At 43.0% G+C, this 25822-nt stretch overlaps 1 protein-coding gene across 7 annotated transcripts in view; it reads right to left on the bottom strand.

Moving 5' to 3' along the window:
* Nucleotides 1-2314: 2314 nt before the first annotated feature.
* ELAVL3 (ELAV like RNA binding protein 3) overlaps nucleotides 2315-25822 on the bottom strand; it is an 87059-nt gene continuing 63551 nt past the window's right edge. For 2 of the 7 annotated variants that reach the window (XM_020791615.3, XM_020791613.3), the window contains exons 3-7: nucleotides 18733-18836; nucleotides 18077-18230; nucleotides 16705-16930; nucleotides 11348-11386; nucleotides 3567-8131 (exon numbers count right to left, since the gene is read on the bottom strand). In XM_020791615.3, the coding sequence (XP_020647274.1) occupies nucleotides 7783-8131; nucleotides 11348-11386; nucleotides 16705-16930; nucleotides 18077-18230; nucleotides 18733-18836 (872 nt within the window). In that variant the 3' untranslated portion in view covers nucleotides 3567-7782. Of the gene's footprint in view, nucleotides 8132-11347; nucleotides 11387-16704; nucleotides 16931-18076; nucleotides 18231-18732; nucleotides 18837-25822 lie in introns of all 7 variants that reach the window. The other 5 variants (XM_078386645.1, XM_020791620.3, XM_078386646.1 and 2 more) reach the window with 3 other exon arrangements.

The following is a 25822-nucleotide window of genomic DNA, read 5'->3' as shown; positions in this document are numbered from 1 at the left end:
CCAGGAATGCCAGCTGGGTTTTGTTTTCTTTATGATCACTGGGCTCTTCAAAAAGAAATTAGCACTAAAGAGCCCAAATTTGTTAGTTCTGATTCACCAACAGGCTGACCTGTCATTGCAGTTCAAACGGTTTCAAATGTGGTACTCAACTCTGAGGTTTTACATATTGGAATTGGTTGAGCTCCCCTAAATTGAGTTTCATCTAGCACTGCTTCCCATTTATTGTTTTTAAAAGTCACTTGCTTTACTGTGATGATACACAGCAAGTTCTTTCTTCTCCTTTTTAATATATTTTTTTCTGGGGAATGAAGCAAGCATACTTTAAATTATGTCAACCTGAAATATTCATGCTCAGCATTTCTTCCAAAATGGATATGGGTTGGAATAAATGCAGCATAAACACAAAATGTATCATTCGTGTCATGTTACCAAATTTCTCCCACTGTGCTTAAGGACACAGCTGAATCAGAGCCAGAGAGGGTCAGAAATGCCCTTTATGCCAACCAGTTTCAGCTGCCTGTGGTACTTGCCTAAAATACTTAAAATTAAAAAAAGAAAATGCCACTGAAATAATTTTTGTAACGTGTGGGAGGGATGCTGAGTGGCAGCATGTAAAGGGCAGAGGGTACAAAACACAAGAATAAATAGAGAAAATGACAAGCTACATGTTTCCCCGCCCGCCCGCCCCTTACCTTTCAATTAGGATGAAGACTCAAATGTATTTTTCCCAACAAGACAAAAGTAGATGATGTAACATCAAACCCCACAAACAAATTTGCCTATAAAGAGTCTGTTCTATATGCCACATTTGTAGGTTGTTTTTAAATGTTCACTTCTGTGCACTTTGCCCTGTTGGAGAGCCTGTCATTTAAGCTTTTATTATTATTGTTTCAATTTTGTTTGCTATTTAATAAATAAATTAGGAATAATCACTTCTCAGCAAATTAAAAATATTTCCCTTTTAACTTGCAACTCTGATGAGAACATAAATATACACAAATGTACTCTTACAAGGCAGTAATAAATATTTAAGTTAACAATAAGTTAAAACTACAAGAAGCTAAAATTCGCAAAAAGATACAAGAGTTAATGGTGCCAGTTTTTTTGTTCTTTTTCTCATTTTATCGCAAACAGAAGCTGCCACAGACTCTTACAAAACACAAGTGAACACATTTATTGTCAAAAAATCAAGAAATTCTAAACTAATTTCTAAATCATTAAACAATTAAAACTCGAACTAATGCTAAAATGTTTAATTATCATTAAGTTCATCTTTTAAATGTTGTTCGTTTTGTTTCCATTTTTGCTTTTGAGAGCAAAAGAAAATAAAGTTCTTTGCTCACGTGCCAACGATGACTTCGTTGTTTTCAGCAAACCAAAATAAATAAATAAATAAAAAATGGAAAATAGCTGATGTGCATTTTCAGGATGTGATTTGTGAACACAGATCCAAAGAGATGCCTTAAGAAAAGGCAGTAGCAATTGTGTCCCCTTTTAAAGTTAGTTGAAAGAGAAACTTTCCTCCTCATTCCCTTTGAAGTGTGGGGGAGTAAGAAAGAAACATGGGCATGAATGTCAGTGTACTACCCTTACAAACAGATTAATCCCACTTCAAGGCTCCATTCTGAAGGGAGATGGCCATACATGAAAATAAGTTAAATAAATATTCTGTAATAAAGCAGCAGCCCTACAGATCAAACATCTGACATTTTATTTTTGAAAAGTCTTTCTGGGCTCTTTTGGCTTAAATTTGAGAAAGTGGATGATACTTCTGCAGAAATGGCTAGACATCCAAAGTATTTGGCATTTATGGCTGCCAGATGGGTAGATCTTTCTATGACTCCATCCCAACCTCGTTTTGAAACCACTTTGCTAGAAAGTAACTGGCCAGCATTGTGGAGAACCAAAAGTTTTGGCCTGTATTTCTCCTACACACGCATGCCCCACACCTGGAAACCAGGGATGAAGCATGGCTCTATTATCAGGCAAAGGAAGAGGGGTCAGCAATTAAGAGTTATCTTGGTAGAATGCAGAACTCCCTTCTTTGCCAAAGGCCTTATTTCCTCCACCCGTGACTTATCCCTCAGCAGCACCTCCTAAATTGCAGAAAATTTACTTCAGGCATTTTGGTCACTTGGTTTAGAGTGGGAAAATGACAACAGCAAAGTTACAGGTTAAAAATTTGGTGTCACGAACTGTCAGGAGAGCTTCCCCAAAGCCTTAATACAAAGCCAATAAACCAAAGGCCAGGTGGGAGGTACCAGAGCAGCAAATTCTCTTTTTTTTTTCCCCTTAAAGGGCTGTGTTATTTTAATTTTAGTGAAATGAAATGTTTCTACAGCATGGAAGATCCATCTGGTTAAAAGGTGGGATGGGGGGGATATTTTTGCCTTTTACTCAGCAGTCACTTCAAAATAACCAGAGATTGAATCCAAGATGGGTGGCTGAGTAGAGGCCCTATGGAGCTATGTCATCTCTCCCAAGAAGAGAGACCATCCGAGAAGCTTCCCTTCCTGGCTACAATTCTTTGGCCACTTCAAGCTGCCTACTATGATGGTGTTCGGCTGGAATGGAGTTCTAGCCAGGCCCCTTTTAGCTGCTTTGGCAGTAACTGAGTCACAGACAACAGTAAGGCCAGAGATGGGGGGCTAAGGGGGGGGGAATCTAGACGCCTGTGAGAGAAATCCTTTTTAAATGTTGGCTTAACATCAGTCGTGTAAAGTGAACATATTTTTGCTACCTGTCTTTGTCATAAATCCTCCTGGGCACTAAAAGCAGATTCCAGCTTTGCAGTGGCAGCCTCCTTTGTTTCAACCGAGGGGCAGGATACTTTGAGGAGGCTTCTCTGTGTTCAGTACAGAAGGGTCCCCAACAGTGGGGCTTCCTGCTTGGTGACGCCAAAACCTCTGCCAAAGAATCTAGTGCCTTTCCCAGGGGTTCACCATCTCTCCTTCATGCTCACCCCCATGCACATGCATGCCCGTGGCACACACCAATGCCGGCTGTAATGTACTCAGATTCCACAGGAGGGCACATGGCATTAGGACAGAATCAGAGAGGGAGCATCATGCTGAAGCACATCTTTGGCAAGGATCCAGAAAGGCAGCCCAAGAAGCTCACCTTCCTACCAGATGAGCACAAGGGAACCATACTGGCTGATTCTGTAACCAGCGGCTCATGCTGCCTTGGGCTGCAGAAAAGGCCAAACACCAAAGCAAGAGTGTGCATCTCAGGAAAAAAAAATGGGAAGATTTATTGCTGCCAAGAGGAAAAGGGAAGCCCCCTGAGAGAAATCTTAAAGCATGAGGATCGTAAGGCCTTCCCTCCAGACTGACTGCCCCACAACTACCTTACAGCAAAGAAGAGGCAAGATCTGACCCCCTTCCCCTGAAGAACTTCACATCAGCCAGCTTCTTCTGGGGAGCTGAAAATATGCGCAATAGCAGTCGTCTCCATAACGGTGCAGTGTGGCATACAGAAATGGCTGGCACTGGGGGACGTGGTTTCACTCTTGGGGATGATGAGCCACAACACAACAGGCTCTAAACCCAGCACAACAACTGAGGATGGGAATTTTGTGCCATTTTAGAGGTAGGTTGTGTTGGTTAACCTGAAGCCAGGGAGGAGGACTGAACCATTTGAGTCGGCGGCTGAGCAGGAGAAAAGATGGGACGTTGAACGCCCAACCCAAGTGAAGACTACTAACAAAGCTCAATACTAACTCTGTCAGCATGAGGAAGTGGGAGCAGAAAAGTGGGCCCTTTATTGACAGAGAAAGGAGTTGCACTGGCCTGCTTTGTGACCTCCTTATTCTGCCCCCAACCCCACCCATTTCCCCCATGTACAGACAGTAACTATCAAGAATCATGTGAGCCTTCTCTCCACCACTCTCAGCCTTGCTCAGGCCATGTAGGTTATCAGGTGGAATGTGGCTTAGGACTTTCAGGGAACCATAGAACCAAAGGAAACAAAGGCAGTACCAAAACTGTTCTCAGCACTGCCAATTAATGGTGGAAGGTAACACAGAACCATGTAAATGCATTATGCTCCCTGGAAAGGTTAAGTTGTAAATGTTCCACCTTGGGCCCATTCAACCTGTCTGGGAAAGAGAGGGCAAGTCGGAAAGGAATGAGTGTCCCTCTAGCAACCATTCACTTCTCCCTGTCAAGTCCCGCCTTAAGAAGCCAAGGAAGACGATGCCAACCACCACCATGTCAATGCCACTTGGCTCCCTGCTACGGTGCCCTTCAAAAGTACTATCACTGATCCTCAGGAGAGGATTTGCAGCTTTTCCAGCCTTCTGCTCCAAGTCCCTTACCAGATTTGTATGCCTAGGTCCCTCTACTATCCCATGGCCCAAACTTATCCTTAACTTAATCTTTAGGGCTGCAACATGAGAAACTCAAAGCTGAAAATTTCTTTGGGATAGCATCTTGAAACTGTAGTTTCTCTTTACATTTAACTAGATGTTTAGGACATCCTTACAAATGTCGGTTGTCTCTTAAACTAAGAGACTCACGGCTTTCTTTTGAGGGTGTTCTACATGCCATCTGAACCGAGAAAACATCTGCATAGCATTTAACACACTGTTGGCACTAGGTTAAATGTATTGCATAGGAACCTTGCAGAAAGTCTGAAGCTGCCTTGCATTTGGGAAGTCTATATTTCTGTGATACAAAACTATTTCTCTGTGGCAGACGATCACTGCATTGCACTGTGCCCTTTTCTCAGAGGATCTAGCTCTTCCTCTGCTGAGATCCTTCGCGATGTTATGCATTAACAGTCTTGGCGGTTTTCAAGCACTCAACCTCAGTGGCTGACTAACAGTGGTAGGCAATGGACTTTAGGCGGGGGGTCAAGTCTGGTTTGGTGTCCTCATTGATTCTGTGCCTATGTTGGCGAGCAGGACGGTCAACAAAGGGAGCCCACCCCGACAGCTGCCCTAAGGGAACTTTGCATGCTTTTGGAGACTGGTGGATGCAGTTCCCAAGAAAGACCTACAGCAACAGGTCTTTGCAGCAGACGCAACCCACCTGCATAAGCTGGTTTACACACTCACATGAGCAGGACCTCACTGCTTGGGACATGTTTTGTGGGGTTTTTTTTGTTGTTTTAATTTTTCTGATTATTTATTTTCTGATTACCTCTGGGGGGGAAATGAAAGTAAAACTAATGCTAGTATTAAAGCACAAAAAAATCTCAAATCGTCCTCTGTTTTTTCCATGCCTTGCTGGGCAGGGGCAAGAAGGGTGGAAGGAGGTGGATTTTTGGGGTGGGGGATCAGTATTACAATCATCAGCCTCATTCCTAAGCCCCAACAAAAGACACAAAAGCAAAAGAGGGCAGAATTATTCCTGAAATTAATTTTGCTCTCTTTCCTCAGATAAGGATTTCACCCCTGGAGCTGGGCTGGGACTGGACGGTACAAGTTTTCCTGTTGCACGAGATATCTCTAGGCTTCTTCCAAGGGTTATTTTTGCTTTTTTTTTTCCTGGTTAAAATTTTTAGAACACAAATGATAATAGGCATCTTTTCAGCATTCTCTATTTGAGGGAAGGGAGTGTTTTCCCAATGCTGTTCGGAATGCTTGTGGAACATGGATATATAAACATCAGAGTACATGTCTACTGGATAGTACCCAAGCCATTACTGACCAAGAAAAAAAATATGACCTTTTTTTCTGCCTTTCTCAATCCCTGTGCCACGAACTGGCCTATGTTTCAATGTGCATGCTTGTAAGACTTCTCAAAATGTCTCCAAGTGCCATGTGCTTCCCCTGCTGAGCGATCACTGCTGAACAACACCTTTGCCATGGGTCTCAAACCTTTGCCCACAAAAAGGAAGCTCAAACCCACCATTCCATTGCTGTACTTACTTGACTTTCCTGGGTTGAGATGACAAAGGGAGGGGTAAACTCAGCTTTTCTTTAGGAGGGAGTCCCGCTGGTTTGGATCCATTCACAACAAACTGAAACACTGCTATGGCTATCCCCCACTGCAAGCAAGGCTTGACGGTAACAAGGCTAATATTCACCCACCCTAATTAATTACATGGGGACCCCCCTGTGTCATCTGTCAAATTCTATACAGGACTTGCAAGCCCTATCCGTAAAATACGAGGGGCCATTTTTTCCATGGTCTGGAAAGGACCTCAAGGACTGAATGATTAGGGTGTGCACAGCACTAGCGCTCCAGCTTGCTCTCTTTTTCTCCCCCCCCCCAATTTTTTGTGAGTGTGTGTAAAGTTCAAGAATCCCAGTAAAAATCTCCAACAAGGTCTTTTTTTTTCCTTTTTTATAAAAATAGATTTTTAAAACTCTTTTAAAATTTTGTTGGTTTTTTTGTTTGTTTGTTTCCTATTCCGGCGTGTTTCATGTATCCCCCCCTTTGTTCAGTCGTTTGTTTGATCTCGCTTTGAAAAAGAGAACGGAAGACCCCACCCACTAGCCCTTCCCTACCTTCCCCTTTATCAAAAAACGCCTTTCAAGCTTATTGAGTAATCAATTACCACAACTCTGGGGTTGCTTCCCTCCTCTCCCTCTCTTTCAGATGGCCCCGTGCTTGGTCCCGCAAATTCTTCATTGAACCTTCATTTATGAGAAAGGAAGGAAGGAAGGAAGCTTGATTTTGGAGAGGAGATAAAAATAGCACTTTTAAGTGTACCACCAACCTAACTCTCAAATAGTGACCAAGACCATCTTTCTGATCCAAAAGAAGCTAACTCGTTTAGCCCACACAATCTGGCTAGAAGTCGTATTAACTCTAATAATCATGGACTCAGTAAAAGATCCCCCAAACCTCCCTGCTTTGACAATATCATGGCCCATGGTCTTATTTTAATCCAAAGTCTTCAAAGAAGAAAACAAATAGACCTGATCTGCAGCCTTACAAAACAGAGGTTTTTGGGGGGAAACAGGCCTTTGCTTCTCCCAGGGAATGAGACTTTTCTGGGAACAGGCAGGAAGGGCTCTCACGTAGGACTTGAGGGACTGGGTTTGCCTCCCAAACAGAGTAGAGTATCCTTCTGGTTGAGGGACAGGCAAAGTGGTGGGATTGACAACATAAACGCTAACATTTTAGACCAAGGGATGAGATGAGAGCGTCCTCCCCTCCTCCCCACCCCACCCCACCACCACATTGATCCTGTTTTACATCCAGGGAGAACAAAGGTGGTGAGCTGGATCAGTTGTAAGTCTTCCCCGCTGGTCTAGCTCAGAAGAGCAGGCAAGACACTCTTGAATTTGCTGACCCACAATATTCTGATTCGGGGGGGGGGTGTGTGTTTCTATCACAACTTGCAAAGAGTGGTTTTTATCCTGCCCGTCAAAAGAGCAATACAGAGGTCAGTGTTCATAGAGCAAAAAGAAAGAATGGACAACCAGGGAAAGCTTCTGACTTGGGTAGGGATGAGGAAAGCCTAGAATGGGTGTGGGGGGGGGACATGGATGAGGGGGGTCACCAAGCATATAAACAGAGAGGTGTTCTATTCTAAATAGATGTCTCCCCTGCCACCTTGCCAGAGCAGGGTCTGATTTTCAAAAAGTGGCTGACATGTTGCTGCGTCTGTTCTCCCCGCTGGGCTGTCGGGCACAGGGGAGAAGGAGGGGGAGGAGCCTCCTGCTTCCCAGAGAAGATCACGGTGTCTGGCGGTTTACTATTCGGCAACAATTGAGTCAATGAACATTCCTGTTCTTGTGGCGAGTTGGGGAAGAGGGCTGTTTCCAGCACATCGGTTGCTTCCCCCCCTCCCCCTCCCGCCCATCTCTCTTGCTCACTCGCTCACTCATGCCTTGTGTTGCTTACTGGTCTTGAAGGAAACCTGGAGGATTCGGTCACCCAGTCGGTAGCCATTGAGGCTGGCGATGGCCATGGCTGCTTCGTCGTAGTTGGTCATGGTGACAAAGCCAAAGCCCTTGCACTTGTTGGTGGTGAAGTCGCGGATCACTTTGACATTGGTGACTGCCCCGAAGGGACCGAAAAGCTGCCACAGGACACTTTCATCTGCCTCTGGGGAAAGGTTGTACACAAAGATGCACCAGCCAGCACTGGAGGCCCCTGTCAGGTTGACGCCCGCCAGGCTGGTCATGCTGTCGATCGTGATGGGAGAGAACCTGGAGATCAAGGAGAGAGGACTACTTTGGGTGTAAGGCTGGCATTCTACCAGCATGAGCTTGCTATATTATGGACAGGTTAGAAACAGAGTGCTTCCTCCACATGGGAAGGGAATGACACCAGCAGCTCACCTCGACAAACCTCTGCTTCAAAGAGCAGGAGAGAAAGGACAATAATCACTGAGGTGGTTTCTACCAATATTTTGCCAATGGCAGAAGAGGGTGGTATCTGAATCGAACACAATACACTTTCCTCAACTTCCTAGCTTTGCAATTCTCTCCACTTGCTGGAGCAAACCTAGGGCAGGGGGTTGGTAAAAATTTAACCCGCAGTCCTTAAAAGCGGTGGTCCCCAACCTTGGGCCTCCAGATGTTCTTGGACTACAACTCCCAGAAGCCTTCACCACCACCTCTGCTGGCAAGGATTTCTGGGAGTTGAAGTCCAAGAACATCTGGAGGCCCAAGGTTGGGGACCACTGCTTAAAAGGATATCCCTGCCCAGGTTAGGCTTTCCACCATTTTGTTTCTGCCTGCAAACATGCCATAGATCTCTCATCTGGTCTTCAGGGGAAGCCTCATAATGGTGCGGTGTGTGTGACTTTCTAGTGCATGTCTATCACACAAGCATGGAATTTAGTGTCTGAGACAGAACTGGTCACTGTTAGAGATGGGGACTTACCACAGTTCAGAGGATCAGGCCAGCAGGTGTTACATGGGCTCCCCAGATTCTATGCCCTGCCTCCTCTCGTGGGCGCATACTCAGAGGAAGAGGCAGAGAAGCCTGAAGAACTGCTTCTGATGGGGCATCCGTGGGAGGAGGCAGAGAGCAGAACCAGGTGTGCCTACGCAACATCTGCAGGCCTGATCCTCCACACTGTGTCAAGCCAGAGTAAGTGCCCATTTCTACTCAACATGATAATCTTTGTGTTCCTAAAATATGAAGTTACAAACTTCATGGTAGGAAAGAACAGAAATATTTATAATTTGAAGCTCAGAAATAAGATGAATGTTGGGCAAGGTTTGCTGAGACCGGGTGGGAGGCGAGATCCAGCACAGATATTACTATTCTTCCCCTCCTTTTATGATAGTTGTCTACCATATTGCTGATGGCTGACTGTACTCAGATTCCTTCCCTTCCTGTGCCCTGTCTTTGCTGATATTTCAAGTTCTTTGATAACGTAAATTTTTTGGCTGGTTCATATAAGTCACACTATGTGTGGCTGTAATATATTTTTTCTCCAACTGTACCCCCCCCCCCCCATTTGCAACTGGACTGTCAAAAAAATGAGCAGGCTGCTACAACTAAGCTTCCCGGATACTGCTGGAGTGAGTAAACTAATGAGGAATTACTGAAATCACTCCCGTCATTCATAAGCCCAGGGTAGCAGACTGTGTGAGACCCATGTAGACAACTGCAATATGAGTTTCCAATATTATGAAATGGCTTAACAAACAAGCCACTTTCAGGATATCAGAAAACTGAACACTTTTCCTGCTCTTCAGCAGAAAGGCAGGATAAGTCTTCTCTTTTTTTTAAGACTGTAGTAGAGCATTGCTGAGACACTCGCATCTCTTGTTTTTTTTAAAAAAATTAAAAAATCATTTCTTTGCCTTGTCTGAAGGGCAGAGAAACTGACCACAGCCTCAAATTTCAAACCAGAAGAGGGCCTTGATAGCCAAAAAGCTTGATTTTGGTCTGTTTACAGCCATCACACCTGCTGGGAATGGAACAATGTGCACCTACCCACACCAAGAAAGTAGAAGCCCCTGACAGCAGCTCAGAAAAGGTCCAGGTAGGAATGCTCTGGGGACAATTTGGTTCGCTCCAGTGATAACATTGTGTGATCACTGGAAAAAGGAATAAACCAGACCATCTCTGCAGCGGACCAAACAGTGGTCTAAATATCTGTCTGATGGCACCTTCCATCTTTACACAATTTATTTCAAGATACCTGATTTCAGCTACCCTCCTATGCATACTTACTTACTTGTTCACCTCCGTGGGGTTAACAATGGGAATAAATATGTACAGGGTTGTGCCGTTGTACTATTTTGTCAAAATAATTTTAGATTAGGAATGTACTTGTTCATATCACTATTAAAACTCTCCCCTCGAAACTTCCTGGGACCAGCAATGGCTTGAACTTATGCAGTAATCTAAAGGGGCAGCTTCTCCTTGCTGATCCTGAGAAAGGTAGTTGGGCATTGGTAATCTTTTGGGGCAACCTCCCATACACAAAGGGTACTGGCAGATCAACCAACATACTTCTTTTATGTTTGGGCTTTAAATGAAGTACGAGGTTCAAAATGCAGCGAAAACATTTTGTCTGGAAGCACCCAACCACGAAGCTAAACCAGCATGAACCTGATCTGTACCTGGACAGTGTAACACTGAGAGCTGCCTGTAAGCTACTCCAAATGTTTTCAGTGGAAGTTAAGTATAAATAATGTTAAATATATAGGTAGCCTTATGGCTCTCAGTGAGTTGCCCAAACATATTCCAGGGAAATGTGTTTGTCCACTGGGCTTTCGCCTTCCCAATTCATCTTTACAGCAACTATTTAATTTCTGAGATTCAAGTAACACAACTAAATAAAAAATCAAGAAGCATCCAACACAGTGACAACAAAGAGAAACGCAAGACCCAGAAATCATAAGGAACAGCCTGACCAAAGCAATGAAGCCTTCTTCAAGCCAAATCCAAAGAGCATGAAAGGAAAAGTACAAAAAGTCTACCGTGTTTCCCTAAGGCCATAAACAAAACACAAAAACCAGAATCCCACAGGTGTAGAACAGAATGTGTCGGGGGGGGGGACAGTATCATCCTAGATTTTATCTTTACATTCCCATGCCCAGTGAGGGAGGTGGGCAAGGTAAAGGAAAATTTAATTTTTTTTAAAAAAAAATTAAAATGTAAAAAAGTAGTATCAAGGAAACATGGAACCAAGACTGAATGCCAAACATTGTCTGTTATTTTAGAAAGGGCTCCAAGTGAATAAGAAAACAGACTCTACCCACTGCAGTTCTCCATGACTCCCACACATTCACTTTTTTTTCCCTAACAACACTAGTGTGGTGGCACTGAAGAGACGGCTGGTTAAGGCAGCGAGAAAAGGGCCTCTCGTGTCTAGGGCTGTGTTGACAATCACCTTTTAATCATCCAGCCATGTACTGTGGGCCAAGGTGGGGAGGGAGAGGGGAAGTGGCGAGGAGCGTAGGCTTTGGAAGGCTATTTACCTCTTGACGCCGTATGCCATGTTTAGCAAATTGTCGAGCCTGTGGGAGGAAGAGGAAGATGAGGAGAGGCCATTGTTAGTAGACGATCTCGTAACAAAAGGGTCCTGCGAGGTCATCTGTCTAGGTTTTTGGTGTGGCAAAAAGGCAGCACATGGATTCTGTGACTAGCACAGACCGGTATTTCGTATGCATGGAAATGCACTTTATGGCTCTGGAGGAATCTGATGTCTCAAGTTTGTTTAAAAAATGTTTAAAAAGAACAGGAATGGGAAAGGAGCCTTTTTTTAAAATTTCATATTCTGGGACGTGTGGGGAGGGGACAGGCATTAATTACTTAAGGGCAACGAATGTTACATTTTCAAACATGGTGATGATGAAAGTGACAATAAATTTATCTTTTCCCAAGAACCACCTCCAACAGCAAAGGGCAAGCATATTTAGGGTTATAATTTGCTATCCCAGTTATACTGTTTATTTTTCCTCAACAAAAATTATGACCAGGTATTAGGCAGAAATCGTCTTCTGAATGTTTGCTTTCACATCTGCAGAACTGTCATGATGGCACAAAATGATGGCTTTATTTTGCTTTAATAAAAGTCATGGTTGCCAGCACAGACCTAAAAACAACTAACGCCCTACTGAGGGGTTAAAATGGCCAGTTTCCCAAACAGACATGCCGTGGAGCACCTAATGCCCACCTTCTTTCTCATCCCACTTTCCATATGCCAAGGAAGGAGTCTGACAATAAACCTTTGCATATGAGCAAGACCTCAGTTTTCCAAGGTGAGGGTTAGGCACTTCCTTCTAAGCATGTTCAGGAAACTGGCCATCCTAACACCTGAACAGAGATAGATTTGCCTGCACTCTCGGTGCTCACAATGAAAGATCTTAGTTACTTTATCTGTGATCTCTCCAATTTTTTGACTGCCCTGTTCTTTTGTCACCGCTATCCATCAACTACATAGATGTATTTTCCCAGAATCACAACTCTTAAAAACAAAAAGTTGGAGAAGGCGACAGAATTTGGTGGGGAAAAAATGTGCAGTTCTGTAAAATACACATACATTGAACTAAATATGTTCAGTTTATACAATTTAATGATGCAGCTTGGGATTTTTGTACTAGCACAGATTTCTAGCCTTACCTAAGAGGTACATTTCTACTCATTTGGCTATTTTGTTGATTTGCATATAGATGAGTAGCTTGTGGTGGGTGAAAGACAATGTTTTCCAGTTCCAAGTCTGTGTTTACTTGTTTCTTATTGCATCGCTCTAACCTAGGAGGATGTTTAAGAAACCAAGACACAGAAAGGAAAACAAATCGTGCTCACGCATTCCATGAGCAAGCATGGGTTTTGCGCACGTGTCATGTATTTGGATGTTGTATGCCAAGCAGATGCCATGCCTCTGCGCAGCTTCCACTGCAGATGTATGAGCAGTTCAAGTATTACTATATAGAACAGAATAGAAATTTTATTTTCTCTGTTGCATGTGAATTGGGTCTGCATCAGAGAACAAAAATGGGTTACTAAGTAATATCAAATGAATAATGTTGCCTCTTCTGCTGTATACACACAAGCCTTCTACCAATAAATAAGTGGCCATGAAACAGACCAGAAGAGTAGCTAACTTCCCAGGATGTTTTATTTGTAATTGAAGTATTTTTTAAGGACTTCAGATAGATAGACATGATTTTTACCAGCTCTTCTGGGATGGAAAAGATAGTTAATCCTGCCTTTTAGAAGAGAACTGGAGCTGGATTCTTTGATTCAGGGATTCTGTGAGAGTAGCCAAAACAGAAGATATATGCTGGTTGGGCCACTCTCTGCTTCAAAGGTCAGGGGAAAAAATCTATATTAGCTTGTTATGTTTAACAAACAATGGACAAATATGGCACAGTAGAACATCCTTAAGCACCTGCACGAGGACAAGAAGAAGTTACAAGGAATTGTCCCCCAGATGCCAGGCTTTTGAGAAGTTTTTTTTTAAAAAAAAGCAAGCTGTGTTAGATAAAATAATCCACTCAATATACTGTCTAGTTTGGCCTTCATCCAACCAGCAGTTTCTAACCAACCCTCTAATGGAACATCAGGCTATCTCTGACAGTTGCCTTCTGCTCTATATTAATTCTTCCTACACATTTCTCAGCACTGTGTGAGCTCTTGAGTCTAGCAGAAAGAGGATACACTGAATAGGAGGAGGTAGAGGTTGAAGAATCCTGTCCAGAGTGGGAACCGGAAAAACTGAGCAGCAACCCAAGGTACGAGTTACCATCTTGCACACTTTGTTCTCTAAGACCAAATCAGCGACAGACTCATTTCCCAAAGACAATTTGGGAAGACCAACACAGAACACGAACAAATAACTCTGGCCTTTCTGATGTTCAAGCAAACCAACAAAATGCCAAAAGAGGCATGTGACTGAAAGAGAAATTTCTTTCTCCCAATTCTCTCGGCAATATCACATCAGTCTATTGCAAGCAGGAAGCACAAAAGATTTGGAAATGGTCCACACAATGCAGCAATGGTCTCCAAATGGAAAAAAGGTAATATCCATCACCCAATGCCCTTAGGGCAAGGCTAAAGTTATCCCTGTCTTTTTGTAGTAATTTAATAAAGTGATATGAATAGTAAGAACAGTAAGAACTTGAAAAACAACGCCTGAAACTCTGTTGTAAAGCTGAGCTGCTGCTTCCGTCCCCGACCCCTCTAGCCATTGTCTTTTTCTACAAGCCCTTCAATGTGCCCAAGCTTATCTTTCCTACTAAGCCAAGCATGCAGAACTCAAGCTCAGATCTGCAGTGCTTGACAATACTGCCAACTGCAAGCTATCACACCTCCAACGTTGTCATTGCTCTCCCAGGGCTATGCGCAAGTCAAATCACAGTTCTTTCTACGAATGGGTATCTGCAACGGAGTATTCCCTAGGTCCACAACCACAGGAGTATTTCAACAGCCCTGTTTAGCAACGGGTGCAATACTATGATGGAAAATATCATAGATTCAGATCTAAGAAATTTACATTAAATTCTATTTCAACCACTACTGTATTTTTCGCTCCATAAGACGCACCTTTCCATAAGACACACCAATTTTTTAGGAGAAGAAAACAGGAAAATATAATCTGTTTTCTTCGCTCCATAAGATGCACAGACTTTCCACCACCCCTGTTTTGTGGGGGAAAAGTGCGTCTTATGGTGCTAAAAATACGGTAACTCATAGAAATGCCTTGGACACCTCTCAGTGTTTTAAAACCAAACATTGGAGTCTTAAGACAAAAATTGGTTAGTTTAAAAGAGCTGTGATGATGAAGACCAGCAAAATCCTATGGAAAGAGTGAACTAAGAATCTGAAGAAACAGGAGATGAAATGATGGGTGCCGCACAATGTTACTTCGTGAAAGAGGCAAAAAGCCATGTCATGTGTGATGAATTTCCTGCTGAGGCATCAAAAGGAAGCTATGCTAATCCAGATGCACTGCCACATAGGAAAGTCATATCTACCTATATTGTGTACATGAACAGAGAACTAACTGGGGAGACAAGACAAAACTAATAGGAAAGTAGAAAGTGGTTAGCACTACTCTTTTTTTTTCGCATACTGCTGTGGTTAAAAATAAATTGCCTTTTTAAAAACATCTCTGGAGGAGATTTGTGGGGAAATGTCACATGTGAAGCAGCACTAATATATAAAATGCATGAGAAACATGGAGAAAAATACACTGGGTACCAATCACGTCCTACAAGTCCAGATTTAGACATTCAAAAGCAAACTGAGTGAAAGTCAAGCAGGTTTTCTTTTTTATTTCAGTTCTAACAAGAACATAAGCAAAAGGGACGTTGACAAACCACCTCAGTGGGAGTGGGCTGTAACCCATGAAAGCTCACACTGAAATAGATTTGTTAATCTTTAATGTGCCACTAGCTTTGTATTTTTGCTACCCAAGTGACAGGTGACAAACACTGGCATTCCTCTATCAAGAAGGATGACTCTCAACCTATTTACATCTAATCAAAACTTGGCTACAAATTAGATCCATCTTTAAAATAAAGTAGATAGACATGGGTGACTTATCCCAAAGTGAGGTAGGTGACACCCCAGACCGTGGGCCATTTATTCCAGCTATATTAAGAGAACAGTACTTTATTGAGCAGTGGGAGGCAGAAACTCCTTCAGTAGAGCAGTGCTAACAGTTACTGCTAAAAATACCAGCTATGTACAAGAGACGTATTTACATCAGAATTGCCTGATTTATCCCTGTTGATTATTCAGCCACAACAACTATCATTTGATCATTACACTAACTTCTGTATCAGGAACAGGGAGTACACAGCCCTCCAGATGCTGCTTGGTGCACATACCCAGTGGTAAGGAGTGACGGGGATTATAGTCCAACAACATCTGGAGGATTACATGTTCTCCACCCTTGCCATAAGTGATGGTTCACCCATCATTCCAACCTTCTCCACTGTGTAGCCTTGAGGATGAAATATGAGTCATTTCTCAAGAACAAGCATGGTCTAGGCTAGAGATCAAGGAGTCCACTAGCTCCTGAAGAGTCCCGAGAAGAGTATGAAGTACAGCAATAATAGTCTGTACAGTCCTGGCTCAATGGCTCAGCTTTCCAAGAAATAATCAATTCATTATAATTGATTAATTATGTAACCCATTTCAAATCTCTCTCTCTCAGTAATTCATTATAACTAACACTACATTCTTCCTGTTGTTTATTACTTTTTCATTACCTTTTAGGGTTTTTTTTGGGGGGGGGGCAGGGGAGTCAATCTACAGAAAGCTTTAAACCTGCCTACAATCTAAATGGGGGGGGGGCAGGGGAGTCAATCTACAGAAAGCTTTAAACCTGCCTACAATCTAAATTCTACCACTTCAAATCCTACAATCATTTCAAAAAGTAATGAGAAAAAGTATAGTGTAAATGTTACTTGCTATTCTAAAAAGCTGTGGTGTTATTATATAAAAGGAATGTTGCTACACCATCATTACCCCCCCCCCACACACAAAATTGTGATTCAGGCAAAATAATTACTAACTTTACTGTCATATTACTTAACACATTACTTTCAGCCTTAAAAGTGAAGCCACTGAGATTATGTCATGGGGCATGAAAGGAGATGAAGTTTCACAGCATATTTCCCACTTTGCAATTACCTGCTGACAAACCGCTTCCTCATGGAACATCCAGATAAAACACAGAGACTAATGGCAAATGCCTCCAGGCAGGGCATCAGAGTCTTGCACCTCCCTCAAGCAGGGGAATGACAGCTGTGAGGCACTAGGTGAGGAGGAGAAGGGCCTGACCTCCCGGCCCTCCAACAGAGGAGAGGGGAAGATGTCTCACCTGAATCGCTGAGTCTGGTGGTGCAAAGGTCCTGTGTACCGCCGGGCTGTGGTCTGGTAGAGGTGTGTGAGCAATGCTTGCCCCGTCTTCTGGCTGGGGTTGTTGGCAAACTTAACTGTGATGGGCTCACTGGCTCCCAGTGGCTTCTGCCCATTTAGCCCCTTGATGGCCTCCTCAGCTTCTATCCTCTTGTCAAAGCGGATGAAGCCCACTCCTCTAGAGACACCTGTAAATGGAGGAGACAGAAATTGCATGTGGCTACACAAATGCTGCATGGGTGCAAATTAGTTCATATTCTGAGTTATTGATTCAATAAGATACTGCAGATATTTCTCATTTAAAGGCATATATTATGGATTTCTTCTAATACCTCATATTCATTTTCATGTCTCCTCTTTAATGACCAGTACCTGGTTTTAGTGCCCCCATACACAATATTACAATCAAGCATGAATTTGAGATCTGCCTATAGTTTTGCTAACTCGGATATTTGCACAGAGTCTGAGACACGAAGCATGACCAAGTACAGTGGGGTCTTGACTTAAGAACGGCTTGAGTTAAGAACATTTTGACTTAAGAACCGCTCTCATAGGAAAATATTGACTTGACTTAAGTACTTAGATTTGAGTTAAGAACTGAAAAAAACCCACGTGGGAGGCAGGGAAGGTGCAAAATGTGAACTTTCAGTTAACTGTTGGCCAGTGAAAAGGGTGCCTGTCTGCTTCCTCACTCCTCCCAGCGTTTAGAGAGTGGATTGGGAGACAGTCTTCAGACTGCCTGGTACTGCCTGGACTGTATTTTCCCTGCCTTCCCTGAACCTTTCTTGACTTAAGAAAAAAAAAAAAAAGAAACAAAATATCCCCCTCTAGTGGTCGAAGGCGAAATAGCAGCTTCCCATTAGTTTCTATGGACGGAAAAGAGCAGATATGGATCAAATGGTTTTCAATGCATTCCTATGGGAAATGCAGATTTGACCTGAGAACTTTTTGACTTGAGAACCGCCTTCCAATACGGATTAAGTTCTCAAGTCAAGACCCCACTGTATATGGAACACATGAGTACAACTGAGGTAAGCTCAATCATGGAACTTAGTCTAACGGTTAGTCCTGGGCTATGTAAAGGGCTGATGTCAGTAAGAATGCATTTGATCATGAATTAGGGTAGACGGCTTTCACCAGCAGCTCAAATTAGGACAATCTGGGAAAGCCCTTTGCTTTTATCTTTGAAGCCAATAACTGGGGAAAAAAACATACACAGGGTTGAAATGGATATACAGCTCTCGACGCCTCCATCTGCCCTCTGCTGTAGGTGCCCCACATGAACATCTACCAACAGTACTGATGTGCGGCCGAGAGCCTGCTTTTGCTTTTACCTGTGACCTGATCGACAAGGATGCGGGAGGTGATGATGCGCCCGTACTGCGAGAAAAGCTGTTCCATCTCTTTCTGGCTCATGGTCTTGGGCAGTCCGCTCACGTAGAGATTTGCATCACGGATGGAAGCTGAGCTAGGCCGTGCATAAGACACCTAGTGGGGTGGAGGTAGATAGGGCCATCAAAAAAAGCCCAGGAATGAGTCTTCTGTAGCAGCTTCCCACATCTACCCCAGAGGCTCCCTGCTCTAAATGCTTTCTTTCTGGCGAGTCCAGGATTCTTGTTTTATTTCCTCTTTACTTGCCTTCATATTTCTCTTCATCCCTTTCCTTGTAGCCTTGTGTTGTGTCAAAGGTTTGACTGCAAGCTCCTTGGGGCCAGAACCTGTGTTTTTGCAGTTATTTTATAATAGTAAGAAGAATAAAAACAATAAATATTGCTTCCTGGACTGCTACCCTTACATAGTTCAACAACCAGTTTCCTGCCATCTCTGTGTTGATTTATTCGCAGTTTATTCTTTCCTATAGTCTCGAGCAAATAAAACCTGATTGTACATAAGGAAGGAGGGTTCCAGCTCATTCTCAGTTCATCTACCCAAGCCATCCTTCTCTTGCTGTACTCATTTTCGGGCCAGCTTTCCTTCCCACCTTCCTCACCTTGATTGTTTTTGTCTGTAGTTTGAGCCCATTCAATGTGTTGATGGCTTTGTCTGCATCATTGGAGTCAACGTAGTTCACAAAGCCATAGCCTAAGCTCTGCCCTGGTGTAGAAGAAGAAAAAGATGTTACGGAGAAGGAGATATCAAGCAATGAAGGGGAAATAAATTGATAATAGAGATTTGTATGACAATGCAAAAAAAGTATACTAAAATTTTACCTGAATATTAATTTTCAAAAAGAGAACACAGCAAACAAAAATAAATTTAAACTTCTAAAATGTTCTAAAAGGGATTGAGGTTCAACTGTACTGATTTGATTTACAACCTAATATTACGTTTGAAATCGCAATCATTGTTCACACAGAGGTGACAGACTGATTTGGGAATTCACCCTTCATATTGGATGCAATGTGAGTTACATTCCACACCACAGCTCCCTCCTTCATTCTTTCATTCCTCTGGTCCCACCTCTGCTCATCCTTTAACAGTTCATTATGAAGTCACTTTCTCATGTAAAGCTTCAGACTACAACATTTCTCGAAAACCTTTCCACAGAAAAATAACATAGAAAGGTACTTAACAGTTAATAATAAGGAACATCAAGTGCTCAAACAGTCATTTTGCAAAATACATCATAGTTCACATATCAGTGTGATTTCATTAACCGGATCACCGCCTTCCTCTTCTCCTCTATTACTCTTTTCCCTTACTGTCAAATAATGCATCCAGGAATTACTTGATCTCTGCCTGAACATCATGCCCGAACTGCCTACATCACCAAAACACCACCTACAGAAACGATCCCATCTTTATAAGGATGTATCACAACTAAACCCACAGGGAAATGCAATTCAAATTGTTCCAGCTTGAAATAAGCAGAAGCCTCCTCAGCAGCAGAAGGGGAAAAATCCGCTTTGGGAGCAAAAAAAAGCTGGACCAATGCAAACCAGCCTTTGTGTCATGTGGCCAGTAAAAAATACTTCAAATTCATCCACTTCATAAGCGGGTCCTGTGGTATTTGACCATGTAGTTGCACACTGAGAGAGGCCACGGGGGGGGGGGGGATAGTTCAGCTCAGTCACACAGCCAAGAACACCAGTCACCATTTATAACTCCTAACAGTGGCTAGAAAGGAAGGCAATCAAAAAGAAAGGCCCCAATACAATCTGGCTGTTGCCTTCTCTGAGAGTCCAAAACAAGTCAGACTGAGACAGTATAGGCATGCTGATGCCGAATTTATATGCTGCTGTTGAAGGAACAAGTGCTGGCAGTGTACGTGGAATAATACAGCCTGGGAACATACTTTCAAAGAGCAATTGCACTTAGAAGTCCTGAGCCATGCCCTTGTTAAGTTATTTACTATTCAAATAGGAATTAGGATTTCCTGCTCTCCGGGCCTTGGTTGGAAGACAGGAAGAACAAATGTAAGACCAAGCAGCACTGGTGGAGGACATAATTTATAGCACATATTTCTAGCTATGCCTAGGTTTAGGGCTATAAAACCCTAAATGGCTTGGGTTCAAGCCATCTCAAGGACCACAACTGACTTTATGAGCTTGCCTAGGCATGAAGACCATCAGGAGATGCGTTGGGTGGGGATATGGGAAAGAGCCTTCTCTGTTTCTGCTCCTAGACTTTAGAACTCCCTCCTACCAGAAGCCAAGCTGGCTCCATCTTTGCTGTCCACCCGCAAGGAAGCAGAGACCTTCCTCTTCAAGCAAGCTTTCCTTTAATGACTGAGTTGGGGTACTTGAATGGATTGTTGTGCTTACTGCTTTGAATGTGTTTCTGCTTCTTTTTACCATCTTTCAGTGTGAGGTGTGTTTGATCTTTTTTAGTATTTGTATGCCTATTGTTTATAGCTTCAAATGTTGCCTTTTAACAATGTAAGCCTCCTTGAGTTCTTCTTAAGGAGAAAGGTGGGGTAAAAATATCCCTCAAATTATAATAATAATTTGTGTGTATGGCTTCAAATATAGCATGACTTCTCCAACTGCATACAACCAGCAGGTCTCTCCTCAGCCCTCCCCTTGCTTCCGGCTTTTTGGCGTACCAGCAAGGAAGGAGGTGGGGCAGGAAAGCAGGAGGAATGGGTGAGGATGCAGAGGAGGAGGGAGGGGAAGTGAGCAGCACCCACAGAACATCTGTGCACCAAACTGCACTTTGTGCCCATCTCTGGTCATGAGCCATGTCACTCTATACACACTAAAAACAATGCCCCAAGATCTGGAAAAAATGTGCCTGTCCTGCCTCTGTGACATCACAAAAGCTTGCCCCATGACATCACAAGCCTCCATCCTGCTTATGCCCCTTTTGGGACCTGAAATCTCAAGAAATGGAATGCTGCTGACCGAGCAAATCCAATTACAATTGTTTAAAAAGTAACTATTTCCTTTCCTGTTTTTCAGAAATAAATTAAATATTTATTTATTTTTTAATGGGGATAATGAAATGTTACAAACTGCTGACCTATGGTACAAAGACAGCATTTTAGTCGCCTCAGTACCCACAACAGAGAGTGGCAGCTGCACAAGTCAGTATTTGAACCACGTGCTGTTCCATCACCAGAAGGTCTACATTCTTAGAGCTATAAAGGCAACTAAAAATTTATAGTTATACTGTAAAGGGAGTGCATCTATCCCTCATTAAGTTGAAGTTATGATACAGTGAGTGAAATCCTGTCATGCAACTCCCCCAGATGTAAAATGGTGATAATGTTATCACCCAGCAATGGTAAGCTTTCTCTCAATTTAGTTTAATTTAAAACTTCCTGTTTTCCTTCCATCACTTTAAGTTTTGAGGCTTCCTGGGGACTGCAGAAGCCTTTGGGAGCCTCAAGATGGGGCAGGGGAGCCTTTAATATTGGAAAATCACTAGCAGATAGCTGCTGGTAGTCCTGATCCAGGGGAAACTACTTCTCCCTTGCTCGAAAACTCAATGCTGTAAGGCTCACATAAAGCTCCCCAAACTGTACTTGAGCTTTATATAGTGAGTGGGAAGAGAATTCTATTACATGAGTAGAGGAAAATCCATCTTTCCTCTATCCTTCCACCTTGTCAATTAATACAAGCAGGTGGATATTACTTTTTTAAAAAAAAAAACTTCAAACCTGACCCTAATCTCAATCTCCAGGAAACTACAAGAGATCCACAGCATAGCAACCAGAGGGATCGACAAATCTACAGGCACTACTAGAGACTGAAGATGTCAGGCAGGCATAGGCCATGAGCTTTAGCATGCCGGCCACTGGCAGGCTGTCTACTAACATCTCTCTTTTTTTAAGTGTGTTTGGAGGAAATGGCTCTTGTGGTTTGGACAGGGTGTGGAACAACTACAATGCAACCTAGATAAAGCTGTACAGAACTTCAGGATAACTGAATGGGTAGGAAGGATATGAGGTCCCTGCTGTGCACTAGAGAAAATCAGAATATATGGGTGCTTGTGCGATGGATGAATGGAACTGAGTACATATCTGTGAATGCAGAGGGTGTGTTTGTGTGTGAAGAGTTGAGGGGTGATCCAGAGGGGGAAGATGTATATGGTTCAGAGGGAGGTCCTGAAAAGAAAGTATATTGTGTGGCTACAGGGTAGGGCAGAGAAGAAACTGCAAGGTCAGAGCGTAGCGTTTTGCGGGGGAGAGGGGTTAGACCATTCTTCTGCCTTCTACAGTGGAACCTCGACTTACAAACTTAATCCATTTTGGAATGGCGTTCGTACATCGAAAAGTTCGTAAATCGAAGTAACATTTTGCATTGAAATGCATGGGAATGGAATTAGTCCTTTCCAACATTTCAAAAAATTACCTTCAGAGGTCTCAAAAGGCTTTCCCCCCGACACTGGGGGAAGCCGTTTGAGACCTCCGAAGGCAAAAAGGCAGGGAGAAAGGGCTGGGAATTTGAATTTCCTGCCCTTTCTTCCTGCCTTTTTGCCTCCAGAGGTCTCAAATGGCTTCCTCCAATGTCGGGGGGAAAGCCCTTTGAGATCTCCGAAGGCACCAATCACTCCATTCGCAAAAAATGGCATTGACTTGCGAACGGAGCCTCGACCTGGTTCGTAGGTCGAGGCTCCATTTGCAAGTTGATGCCAATTTTTGTGAATGGAGCCGTTCGTAAATCAAAAAATTCGTATGTAGGGACATTCGTAAGTCGAGGGTTGACTGTACTTAGGATAATCTACTTGTCTTTTGGCTTCCTCTCTTTGCCTTTATGCAAAATGAGCGCCTGATCATTGGCTGCACCCAGCAGAGTATCCCTTTTGTACACGGGCACTCCTGCATCATCTTTCTGCAGCATTCACAACACTTTCTCAAAATTTTAAATGCGCTTTCCAAATGAAAGAGGGTGAAGATGGTGACATGTCCCTTTAAAAGACAAAGCCCCAAGGTCCTCAGTGCTAATAGGACTTGTGGGAATGTTTTCTAGAGGCTGAGCCCATTTAGTTAATTTTATGCTTCTTAAAGTTCAGTGCTGCACAATGTTTCATGTATTAGATTTTAATAAGTGACAAATTGTTAAGACACCTGTGTGTAATGCTATCTCCTTTATACAAGAGGCCTCACCTAGCAAGCCTGAAGCAGAATAATTCCCTTTTCTCTCCCACCCCACACTTTTATTTTGCCCAACCAAACACAATCAACACTGATTCTGTAGCTGATGGAAACTACTGAGTACTGGACATACTTAGTCCCTGGGCTGTTTTGAGATTAACTTTTGAAATCTACTAACCAATGTTCCTGCTTGGCAATTATGCAAAAACTACTTTGCCTGTAGAGGTCTCGTTTCTCTGTTAAATTGATAAAGTGTAGAACTACATCATTTAATGTTGGATTATGACAGAAAAGAATGGAATATTAATTCCACGATAGGGTGAAAAGATAATTTAAGGCTTCTCTACACAGGTTCCCCTTCACGGACTGCTGCCTTGTCGTGGCAAAGGGGCTTGACTAAGTCAGAGAAGCTATGGGCTATGCCGTGCAGGGACACCAAAGATGGATAGGTCATAGTGGAGAGTTCGGACTAAACGCGATACACCTGGAGCAGGAACTGGCAAGTCACTCCAGTATCGTTGCCAAGAAAACTCCATGGACAGAAACAAAAGGCTAAAAGATATGACACTGGAAGATGAGCCCCTCAGGTCGGAAGGCGTCCAACATGCTTCTGAGGAAGAGCGGAGGACAAGTTCAAGTAGCTCCAGAGCTAATGAAGTGGTTGGGCCAAAGCCGAAAGGACGCTCAGCTGCAGACGCGCCTGGAAGTGAAAAGAAAGTCTGATGCTGCAAAGAAAAATACCGCATAGGAACCTGGAATGTAAGATCTATGAACCTTGGTAAGCTGGACGTGGTCAAACAGGAGATGGCAAGAATAAACATTGACATTGTGGGCATCAGTGAACTGAAATGGACAGAAATGGGCAAATTCAATTCAGATGATTATCATATGAACTATTGTGGGCAAGAATCCTGTAGAGGAAATGGAGTAGCCCTCATAGTCAACAAAAGAGTAGGAAAAGCTGTACTGGGATACCATCTCAAAAATGATAGAATGATTTCAATACGAATCCAAGGCAGACCTTTCAACATCACAGTAATTCAGGTTTTTGCACCAACCACCGATGCTGAAGAGGCTGAAACTGATCAATTCTATGAAGACTTACAACACCTTCTAGAACTGACACTAAAGAAAGATGTTCTTCTCATTATAGGGGACTGGAATGCTAAAGTAGAGAGTCAAGAGATAAAAGGAACAACAGGTAAGTTTGGACTTGGAGTTCAAAACAAAGCAGGGCAAAGGCTAATAGAGTTTTGTCAAGAGAACAAGCTGGTCATCACAAACACTCTTTTCCAACAACACAAGAGGCAAATCTACACATGGACATCACCAGATGGGCAATACTGAAATCAGATTGATTATGTTCTCTGCAGCCAAAGATGGAGAAGCTCTATACAGTCAGCAAAAACAAGACCTGGAGCAGATTGTGGCTCTGATCATCAGCTTCTTATAGTAAAACTCAAGCTTAAACTGAAGAAAGTAGAAAAAAACACTGGGTTACTCAGGTATAATCTAAACCAAATCCCTTATAAATACACAGTGGAAGTGTGTATTTAGGAACCAGATTTGGTGGACAGAGTGCCTGAAGAACTATGGCTGGAGGCCCGTAACATTGTACAGGAGACAGCAACAAAAACCATCCCAAAGAAATGGAAATGCAAGAAAGCAAAGTGGCTGTCCAATGAGGCCTTATAAATAGCAGAGAAGAGAAGGGAAACAAAATGCAGGGGAGATAGAGAAAGTTACAGAAAATTGAACACAGACTTCCAAAGAATAGCAAGGAGAGACAAGAGGGCCTTCTTAAATGAACAGTGCAACGATACAGAGGAAAATAATAGAAAGGAACAGAGATCTGTTCAAGAAAATTGGAGATGTTAAAGGAATATTTTGTGCAAGGATAGACATGATAAAGGACAAAATGGTAGGAACCTAACAGAAGCAGAAGACATCAAGAAGAGGTGGCAAGAATACACAGAGGAAATATACCAGAAAGATATGGATATCCTGGACAACCCAGATAGTGCGGTTGCTGACCTTGAGCCAGACATCCTGGAGAGTGAAGTCAAGTGGGCCTTAGAAAGCATGGCTAACAACAAGGCCAGTGGAGGTGATGGCATTCCAATCGAACTAATTAAAATCTTAAAAGATGATGCTGTTAAGGTGCTACACTCAATATGCCAGCAAGTTTGGAAAACTCAGCAGTGGCCAGAGGATTGGAAAAGATCAGTCTTCATCCCAATCCCAAAGAAGGGCAGTGCCAAAGAATGCTCCAACTACCATACAATTGCATTCATTTCACACACTAGCAAGGTTATGCTCAAAATCCTACAAGGTAGGCTTCAGCAGTATATGGACCGAGAACTCCCAGAAGTACAAGCTAGATTTCAAAGGGGCAGAGAAACTAGAGACCAAATTGCTAACATATGCTGGATTATGGAGAAAGCCAGAGAGTTCTGGAAAAACATGTACTTCAGCTTCATTGACTACGCAAAAACCTTTGACTGTGTGGACCACAACAAACTATGCCTGACCACCTTATCTA

This window comes from Pogona vitticeps, chromosome 2 (assembly GCF_051106095.1).
Source record: "Pogona vitticeps strain Pit_001003342236 chromosome 2, PviZW2.1, whole genome shotgun sequence".
Classification (NCBI taxonomy): domain Eukaryota; kingdom Metazoa; phylum Chordata; class Lepidosauria; order Squamata; family Agamidae; genus Pogona; species Pogona vitticeps.
The sequence above is the reverse complement of the archived record's forward strand: the minus strand, read 5'-3'. Positions and strand labels throughout refer to the sequence as shown.